At 29.4% G+C, this 10,602-nt stretch overlaps 1 protein-coding gene across 4 annotated transcripts in view; it reads left to right on the forward strand.

Moving 5' to 3' along the window:
- LOC111640982 (serine/threonine-protein kinase SIK3-like) overlaps positions 1-10,602 on the forward strand; it is a 143,355-nt gene that overhangs the window by 69,183 nt on the left and 63,570 nt on the right. For all 4 annotated transcript variants that reach the window (XM_023387080.1, XM_023387077.1, XM_023387078.1 and 1 more), the window contains exon 2: positions 5,012-5,128. In XM_023387080.1, coding sequence (XP_023242848.1) covers positions 5,087-5,128 — 42 coding nt within the window. In that variant the 5' untranslated portion in view covers positions 5,012-5,086. The remainder of the gene's footprint in view (positions 1-5,011; positions 5,129-10,602) is intronic.

Genomic DNA, 10,602 nt, shown 5'->3' on the forward strand with positions numbered 1-10,602 from the left:
TGTTTTTTGCGTTGGAACGAATTATTTGGTTGTGAGTTTTTGTTCGTATCGTGGAGCAAAAATATGTTCGAATTTCATGTCGTATCCTGAAAATTTCGTATGCTGGGGCGTTCGTATCCTGAGGTACCACTGTATATCTTAAAATCTTTTGTTACAGTTGTAAATTGATGACTGGATAATTGAGATAGTGAAGCCTTTACTGCTTTAATCATCCAGCAAAGTCAGTAAAGGCTTGGTCAAACCTAAATGGAGAGGGCCAGGAAATCCCTATTGTGATGATCCCTGACTAGTTATATCAGGATCATATCTAGACTTGAACCAGAATTGTTCAGAGTATCAATCTGTCTTGAAGGACTCTGAGTATGGATCATATTCTCAGAAATTTTCATGAATTATTTGACTTAAATACAGTGGTACCTCAGGATACGAAATTAATCCGTTCCGAAACTGAGATCATATCATAAAAATGTCGTAAGGTGGATCATCTTTTCCCATACGATTACATGTAAAACCAAATAATTCGTTCCAACGCGAAAAACATACTCAAATTAAAGCCAAGTAATACATTAAAAAAATAACTGTAGTAAGAAAAACAAATGAAAAATGCGAACTAATGTAACGTCATATGGTGAGTTTTTGTTCGTATCGTGGAACAAAAATATGTTCGAATTTCATGTCGTATCCTGAAAATTTCGTATGCTGGGGCGTTCGTAACCTGAGGTACCACTGTATCAAGTCAAGAGTCATCACAATGTGGGCAATCATCTGGCCACCTAGATTCTAAATCTGGCTGAATTCATGATGGACATATGAAAGGTCTTCTTAGGGTTAACGGGGCAGAAGAAAGAAAAAGCTTAAAAAGAGAAAAAGTAGAGTGTTAAGTTAAAGAAATCACTAAGTGTTGCAGCATTATATATTTTAAATACAGTAATACCTCGACTTACGCTACCCCGACTTACGTGAACCTGGAGTTACGCGATTTTCAAATCTCGTGGATTCGTCTTTTGTTTGAGCGGAACGCAGCTCTTGATTACTCACTCCCCCCACACTATTGTTCGGCTTACATGTTTGGATGTGTCGCGCGGAATCGACGCATAGTTACAATTTATTTTGTGTTATTTATTTCTGTGTTTGTTATATCTACGAAGACTCGAGAGACTCTATGTAGTGATTTCTTGTAACCGTGAATGAATCAAAAGACATGATAAGATTAACAAGAACATTTATTAGCTTACATACATCCGAATTTGGATTTTACACAAATTGCGAAATTATACCCCGACTTACGCGAATTCGACTTACGCGGTTATCACTCGGTCCCACCTATCGCGTAAGTTCGGGGTATCACTGTATTCAATAATTGAAAAATTTAGTGATCTCAGTAATTTAACATTATATAAGAAGTTTATTTAAATTTAATATTGTTATAGTTGGAATAGTTCATGGAGAGGAATAGTTCATCAAATGCAACCCTCTGTAGAGAGGATGCCACTGGATAGATAGATAGATTGTTATAGTTAAAGTTGGCAAAGAATTAATTTTGAAAATTGAAAATAACAAATATCAAAATAGAAAAATTGGTTTTGACTTCTATACAAACCATTTAGAATCACATACTTTAAGAAAAATCTGATTTTTTTTTCATCTATCAGATAATTATTTCCTGTGATATGTAATAGGAAAGGAGACTGATGGTCCTTTACCTGCTACATACTCTCTGGATAAACTACACTGATACTTCCTACTTCTATGACACACTAGACACTTTAACACAGTGGTTATCCATTTACAAACAGAACCAGGACTTACCATTAAAGATAATGTAGTAGTCCATGACACAGCACCACCAAACAAAGCAAGAAACACTGGGGTGTTAATGGCATGATGTATAGCACTGTCATTATAGCTTTTTTATAGGATACTAGAATAGCAATTTTAAGGAACTCTGGGACATTACCTGGCATTGTAACCACAATTTTAATAATTTATATACTTTTATAAAACATAGCTGTATGCTGAGTTTTGCAATAATTGAACTAGTTTCATTATTGCAATATTTGGTTTTCATAATTTGACAGTGACTTTTTGAATTTTATGAGGATGTTCTTTGCATGTCCTTTCTTTAAACCATCCCAAATTGCCAACTGAAGATTATACATGTCACACTGCATCATTTTGACTTTTGGTTTCAAATTATCTTTGAGCAGCCATGTTGATAGCATGAGCCTAGGATCCTCACCCCACTGTGCAGGATCATCCACATTGTGTTCTTGGTCATCACGTTCTTCAGTTTCTTTTTCCAGTGAAATAGTTTTAATTTTGTTTGTACCATCAGAGTTAATTTTGTTTGTACCATCAGCAAATATGACATCATTAAAAAAGTTAATGATCTATTGTCATTAAATTTTTTAATGACATGTCATATTTGCTGCATTTTTGATGCAGATACTCAAAACCTGTGATTCATAGATACCAAATTTTTCTAAATTGGATTTAACCTGGTTTATATATAGCCATATTGGTTACTCATGTCAACTGGCACAAATTCAGCACTTACAGCCTTTATTGACCAATATGGTTATATCTAAATTAATAATTCTGGAAGCAAAGATTGGATGGAGGACCAGACAGTTTAACTTAATTTTACACATACAAAGAATTATGCTGTTTTTCAGTATCAATAATATCCAGTGTTTTTATACCAACTTTATTTTTCTTTTCATCATACAACTGCACATTGACATCAAGAAAATTTCTGTTTCCAAAGGTTGTTTGTCTATTTCAAGTAACTCCACTTTCTTTTTTATGTTTCTTTGAGATCAATATATCAGACTTAGCTGTGCTAATAATCAAATGACAAATTGCATCATATCCTGTTGAAACTCCAAGTTGTTCACCCATTTCACTTTTGCAACTTTTTGTAATCTTTTGTTCTCAAATCTGAATATAATGAAAGGTTTTGCACTCAAGCATATCATTTCCACAAGACCTTCATGAAAAGTGTCGGCATCCATGGTGACTGTAACTGTTGACAAATTGAAATAGGAATCAATTTTTGATAGGTCCATTTTGGATTTCTTATTAGATGATGCTCTGCAAGAACTATTTTCTTCAGTAACAAAATGTTGTTTTGTTGTGGTAATCCTTGCTTTATCTTTTTTATCTTTCCTTTTAATCAGAGCTTCATAAATATCTGGATGACTGTGTTTATATGCTGCCAAAGATTAAATTTTTTCATAGTATTACTTGTTTCACTAGCCTTGAAGTTAAAGTTTCATTGTTTGAGTTCACCATTCACTTTCTTATCTATCTTGCATGTTGCCATCTTTTATTGTTATTTTCAGATTCAGATGTGAAAATCCTTTTCAAATCCTCTTCTGTAAAACAATTACCAGTCACAGAGGACATTTTTAATTTTTTCTTTGTTGATGATAATGCCATAATTGAATTCACCTGTGTTGACTAAAACAATGAGCAGAACAAAAAACCATCATATTATCCATACACACATATTACAACCTTGCATATTATCCACACATATAACATATATGGTTATAATATAAATGGATTTATATTCTTATTAAATTATTAAATATTTCTCTTTTTATGACACTTCACTGAGTATGTGATTATTCACATTCACAGTGTAGTCAAATTAATGGTCGCTGCACAAATAGTAATGATACACCAATGTGTAGTACAAAGGCAGGAATAACCACAGTGTTGCCAAATGTCAAATTAACAGTCACTACACAATGGCAAACTTACTAAATATCAAAAAAATATTGATACAAAATGGCTGGAGCAATCAAAATGATCTGTGCTCCAGCTTTCCTCCAGCTCTGGGCAAAAACCCATTTTTCCACTGTTCTGGGCTCCTGCTCCACATTCCACTCCAAAACACTGATTTCTACAACTGTTAAATAGCTTAAGAAGTATAACTATTTATTAAATAATAAAAAAAAAAAGGTTTAAATTGTTTTCAAATGTCAAATGGATTGTTCAAGTACNTCAAACAATATTTTTGCAGGTCACTGGACCAGAAAATGACTTCAAACTTCATTGTATATATATTTCAAATTACCCAAAGTAAAATATATCCAAAATCCTATTCTCTGGACTGGGGACTAGATTAGACTTCGAATTATCTAATATTGAAATAATGAGATTTTACTGCATAAGAATGAGTTTGAATTTTTTGAGTAAAAGCCCATACTCATACATAGTAGGCCTAATGTTTAACTAAATCTATAAATTGAATATAAGAAAAATATAAAATATAATCACATACTGGTATTCCATGTTTTAAAATTATCTTTTACTGAATACTGAAAAGTAATTATCATTTTATACTGAAAAGTAATTATCATTTGAATTCAACTACAAATATAATTTCAAATTTAAATGGAAAAGTCGAATCTGAGATTTAATGTTTCCAGTTTGAAATTTTGATCTAAATACAAGCTTTTGCTAGTCATATTGTCTTCCTTCATTTTGTGGAAAGTCACTCTTGATATTGTTTCTTTTCTTGAATGAAAAATTAGGTTGAGAATTTTGATTGAGAGCCAAAATTTGATTTATTTCCAAAATACTATTTGAACTTATGATCAATGCCTTGGAAGGAAGAAAAAAAACATCTGTTCCAAGATTGATAGAATTTAAAATTTAATGCCTTTCTAGATGCTTTGAATTTTAATAAAAGAATATGATATCATTAACAATAAACAGATGAATGCTTGATAAGTGTTTTGTATAAATAAAATATGTTGCATGCAACTTTAATCACAAGAAAGGAAAGCAATTGATGTGTTAAACATATAAATATTGTCAAATTATGATTAAAAATACTAATTTTTGTTGAGAAATATTTGTTTTTTTCACAAAATTCAAAACATTCCTGTGATTAAATGCATTCAGAATATGCTCTAAATATTCTATTTAAATTTTATATATTAATGCCAATTATCTATTATATCACTGATTTTATAATTTTTTTTTTTTTAATATGTAGGTAGCCATAAAAATAATAGATAAATCACAGTTAGATGAAGATAACCTTAAAAAGATCTTCCGTGAAATTCAAATTATGAAATTGCTCAATCATCCTCATATTATTCGTCTATATCAGGTGAGCAAATTTTATATTAAACTTTTCAATTATAAGAGATAGTTATGAATGAACATTTTAAATTTGTATTTTTATAATTTATAACCATAATTCATTAGTAAATTTGTGTGTTACTAAGCATTATGGCATAAGCTTTTTAATAATATGAATGTTGATTATGTATAATAATAGTTATCAAAGAAGAACATGTTATATATGAGATTTTCAGATATTTTTTAAAAGAAATAGAAATGTTTTTATAATTTTTAAGTTTATTATATTGTCATTTTTGATTTTTGTATGATATAAAGAAAAAAGCATCACTAATAATGAGTACATGATTATTATTCTGGGTTCTAGTTTAAAATGCTAATTTAAAAATTTAGTATCTTGAATATGCCAATCAAATAGATGTGAGAAGAAAAGAGTGACAGGTGAAAAGGTAAAAGACATAAGAGACATCTATGTAGAGGATTTGATCCCGGGATCTCGAAAATCGGGATCCCGGGATCCCGACCACTTTTCAATCCCAAAATTTTCGGGATTAAGTTTTCCTAATCCCGGGATTTTCGGGATTGACATCATTTTAAAAAAATTGCAAAATAGACTGCATGAAGCGAAACGTTCAGTGCCAGTGCTTTTAACAGAATTGCTTGCCTATCATTTTAATATAAAATACAAGAAATTTTATTCCAAGCAAGCAGCAGAAATTAACCAAGCGGGCTTGCGATGCTTGCTTGGAATAAAACTTCTTGTATTTTCAACTAAAATGATAGGCAAGCAGTTCTCACTGGGTTACTTGGTAATATACTTCATTTTTGTATTTTTGAATTTTCGCGGGCGCCAATCGATTTTCTGGCGCAGTCGAGAGCACTACTCAGTGCGTTTTACCTGTCAATGTGTCAGCCATCTTGTTTTGCCAGTGTGGTTAATATAGACCTGACGCTACTCGCTTAGGGGGGTCGACCTTAGGTGAAAAGGTTATGACCCTCGCCTTGCCCGCGATCTGTCAGGATGATGCGAGAAAGTCTTTTTACGTTTCGGGGTAGTGGTTTGCTGGACGCTGAGAGACTCACACAGAGACCGAATTTACAAAATTAACGCGTTTATTTTTTGAAAAACATGCTTACAATGATCGAAACAATCGGGATTATAGCCTTTACTCCTACAATCCCGATCCGTGTCGACCGGACTGTTTTCTTCCATCCTCCCCGTGTCCTCGAAGCTTATAAGTATTTACTAACGATTCCTCCAACTTCCATCAACCTAAACGCGTTTTCTCTGCAGCTGCATATATGTGCAACAAATTGAGAAGCAGACTTGGTGATGAGACACTAGATGCGTTGTTATTTCTCAGATCATATTTTCGCAATTCAAATTAGAATGTTCCTATTAAATTAGTTTTCTTTATATTTAAGAAAAATGTGACTGATTAATATTATTTTTAAATACTTTTTCCTAAGAAACTTACTTTACTACCTACTTACTAGGTTGTTATATGAAAGTAGTCTATTTAGTCGATGTTAAGAGAGATTTTTGTGAATTTTCAAGGTTTATTTGCATAGTTTGTTACATAAAAGTTTTTTCAATTTATGTGAGTTTAAAGAGATCTCAGTGATGCTTAAAAAAGAATAAATTTAACATGAAGACAGTGATTTTAAGTCTGGTTAGTCTGACTGTAAGTCTGATTAATTAGAGTGATTAAATTAACTAGGTGTATACCGTAAAATACGTTGATTTTTGTCTAAATTTTGATTTTTAATTTCTGTAAGATTTTCTTATTTTTTATTAACCCTCAATACCGAAATAATCCCGGGATCCCGAGATCGAATAAGTATAATCCCGAAATCCCGGGATTAGAAATAAGGACTGGGATCGAATTCCCTACATCTATGTCAAAAATAAGATCCAAAAATATCATACTTTTTCTTAATGCTTCGATTAGTTTTTATTTGTGCCCAAATTGCCGTCACTGCTTTATCAGAAGTGTTTTTATATATTTTATTGTTGTTTACAGCTCTTGCTTTCACATGTTTGTTGCATATTTTATAATAATAATGTTTTACAATTATCTTCTCATTGCTAACAGCTTTTTCTCAGATATATGTTATATAGTCTGAAGAGTAAATATATCAGCAATTCATATGGTAGCACAAAAGAGATAAATGTAAGTATCAGCAATTAATCCTGTAAATTGACTCTTTGTAATCCTTAAGTAAAATAAAGTCAGACTTCTAACAGTCAAAAGTCAAGTTTTTATTTAGAACTTTGAGAATAAATTTTTTTTGTGATATTTGACTTTATTCTAAAGATGAGATTTTATCTCAGAAATGATAATTAATTAATTTTTTGATTATCCTGATTTATAAAAGATTTGAAGCTTAAAATTCTGTAAATTAGTTTTTTTATATATACATATCAAACTTGAGTCTTTAACAAATTTTAAAATAATGTTTTTAATAAAACTTCAACAAATCTGTTTTTAGATAATGCATTAATAGAAACAGAAAGAAGATAAATTTAAATTAATGAAAAAATCAACATATAATAATATCACTTTTAAATATTTTATAAATATAGACAATGCATTATGAAAGTACAAAAAAATATAACTAAAATTTATTGTCAGATGTATGAGATAAATTTGAATAATAAAGTCATTGTTTAAAACATATTTTATTACAACATTTTATTATTTGATAGAAATTTTGTTTTTTAAAGTAATGTATTTTAGAGGAAGTAAACTGAGAACTTTTCATTTATAGCCACAGTTCATTTACCTTGTTTTGTTCATTTTGAACTTATGAATTACAATGATTAGCTTCAGGGAGAATGTCAGATAAATGTATATTTAACTATATTTCTGCATGATTTGATTTATTAAATAAATATGATATAAATATATCTTTTTTTATCAGTTTTAGTGCAAAATTTTTAGAAAATAAACAGCAATGTTTAATTGAATACAATGTACTTTCACTAGTTTGAACTAATTATGGGACTGTTCAGATTAGTGGGAATATATATAAAGGAAAGAGTGTCAAAAAGGAATACAAACAAAATGCATGTATTTAAAAACGCTCAATTCTGCTAAATATTTCAGCCAAACTCATGATTTTTAGCCAAAATATTTAGCAGAAGGGTGAACAAAATGGGATTAAGTAGAGTTTGAATTAGCAAGAATATACAAGAATATATTAGAATTAAATGTTTAGCAGATGGTTTGATGTTACTATATCAAATAAATTCAAGTATAAATTATAATTAATTGTTAAATAAATTTAGGTTAAATTAATTTAGCAAAGAATTATAATAATTTTAATTAAACAATATATTTAATTAGCATAATTCTCCTCAGAAGTTTCAGAATAATCTGAAAAAGAATGTCTAATGACAAAATATGTTTGTTCTTTATTATTATTCTTAGTTAATGATCTTTGTGAAACAAACTCCTAATTATATAATAAGTATGTTAACAAGAAGTTAACAAAAGAAACTTTTAAAAAATTTACAAATATTTTCATTTTTCTAGAGGAAAGTACTTTCATCTCTGTTTTTTCATTTCAAGGTAAAGATTTCATATCTAAAGAAGTCTGCTATAGAGATAAAAATACAATGGAGAATTTGTTGAGCAAGAAAGCTTTAGTTGACAGAAAAGTAGAAAGCTAAAAGTACTTTACTGTAGAGAAATGAAAATATTTGCAAGTTTTTAAACTTTTGTTTTGTTAATTTTTTTATTAATTTATTTTTATAATGTTAGGGATGTGTTTTACTAAGAGAATCGTTGAAGTTGATGAGTCCTTATCTCTTTAAATATTATTCTTTGTTATAGAATATTCTTGTAATAATATATTGAGAAAACTTGCATATTTTTGTGAGCTTTTTCATTGCAGTCATTATTTACAAAAGCAAATGATGACAGCAAGAAATGTAAAATGAATGCAAAATTGAATTTTTTTTTTTGATAATATAAAATTAAATTTCTGATATAATGAAATGAATGCTTGTTTTCTTCGTAAGCATGAAATGGCAAAGAAAAATGTATGTTTTTTGAAAAGTAAAGAATTTTTACTTATTGAAAAATGTAATATTATGCATTTGCAGTTTATTACAATATTTTTCTTAAAATTATTTAAAGAAATTAAACCAATATTAATTTCTTAAAAGAAAATTTATTGACAATAAATTGCAGATGCACATTATTTTATTTTATTTTGTTGTTCTATTTATTTTATGGATAAAAAAAAAATAATAAAACAGAGCATCAAACAGATACTTTTATATTATAAAAAGAGGATTTTAATTTTGTGTTCATTTTATATTTCCCATTGTCATTATCTGCATCTGTAATTGATGACTGTAAAGAAAAAGTTTACAAAAAGAATATAAAAATATATTCATAATGGGAAAATAATATTAATTTACTATTTTTTTCTGATAAAATTATTTAAAAAGTTTGTTTTAATGTTTATTTTTGAATATCTTTTGAAAGAGTGAAGTTTTTAAAAAATATTGTTCAACTTAACGAAGATTTGAGTTGAATTTTATTTTTAAAAATCACTCAAACACCAATATCAGTTTAATATTACAACAAGGTTTACTAATACAAACATTTTCATGTTTTTAAAATGTTAACAAGAATTTAATATGTTGTTAAATTCTTTTGGTTTGAAATCTTGTTGTACTATTAAACTGGTATTGATATTTGAGTGAGTTTTTTATTATGTATAACCAGTTTTTGGAGGGGAAACTGTTGAAGTTTATATTTATATACTGTATAAAGGATGCATAGGAAAGTCCCTTTAACTGGAAAATTCATGCGAACAGAGAGAGCTACAGCTATGGAAGTGAGGTAACGGTATAGTAAAGCAACTATGCCCAACCTAATGCAAACAACAGTGCCCCTAGTGGCAAAATTTGGAAGATAGGCAGTGCAAATCGAAAACAAAAACAGATAGCGCAAACTTTCCAATTATAAAATTTTAGAGCATCAATTAATTAGTACGAAATGACATGTGGTTCACACGGATAAGATAAATTGTCACCTGTATACCCAAAAATGTCCAAAAGCGAAGCACGCCATTTTGTGTAAACGTTTGAAAGGAATAGCCCTAGGTATGAAGAAGTATGCACAATTTATTGCATAAAATACATACTTACGTCAATACAGTTTGATAACATCACACAAAAAACAATGGAAAGGCAAACTGTCACACAGTGATAAGTTAATGTCGAGTATGTTCAAAAAGTTTGCCATTGCTCACGATACATGCCATTGTTATAAAACTGTATTGACGTAAGTATGTATTTTATGCAATAAATTGTGCATATTTTTTCATACCTAGGGCTATTCCTTTCAAACGTTTACACAAAATGGCGTGCTTCGCTTTTGGACATTTTTGGGTACAATTTATCTTATCCGTGTGAACCACATGTCATTTCGTACTAATTAATTGATGCTCTAAAACTTTCTAATTGGAAAGTTTGCCCTGTTT

This window comes from Centruroides sculpturatus, unplaced genomic scaffold (genome assembly GCF_000671375.1).
Source record: "Centruroides sculpturatus isolate CEXI.00-Female unplaced genomic scaffold, Cexi_2.0 scaffold187, whole genome shotgun sequence".
Classification (NCBI taxonomy): Eukaryota; Metazoa; Arthropoda; class Arachnida; order Scorpiones; family Buthidae; genus Centruroides; species Centruroides sculpturatus.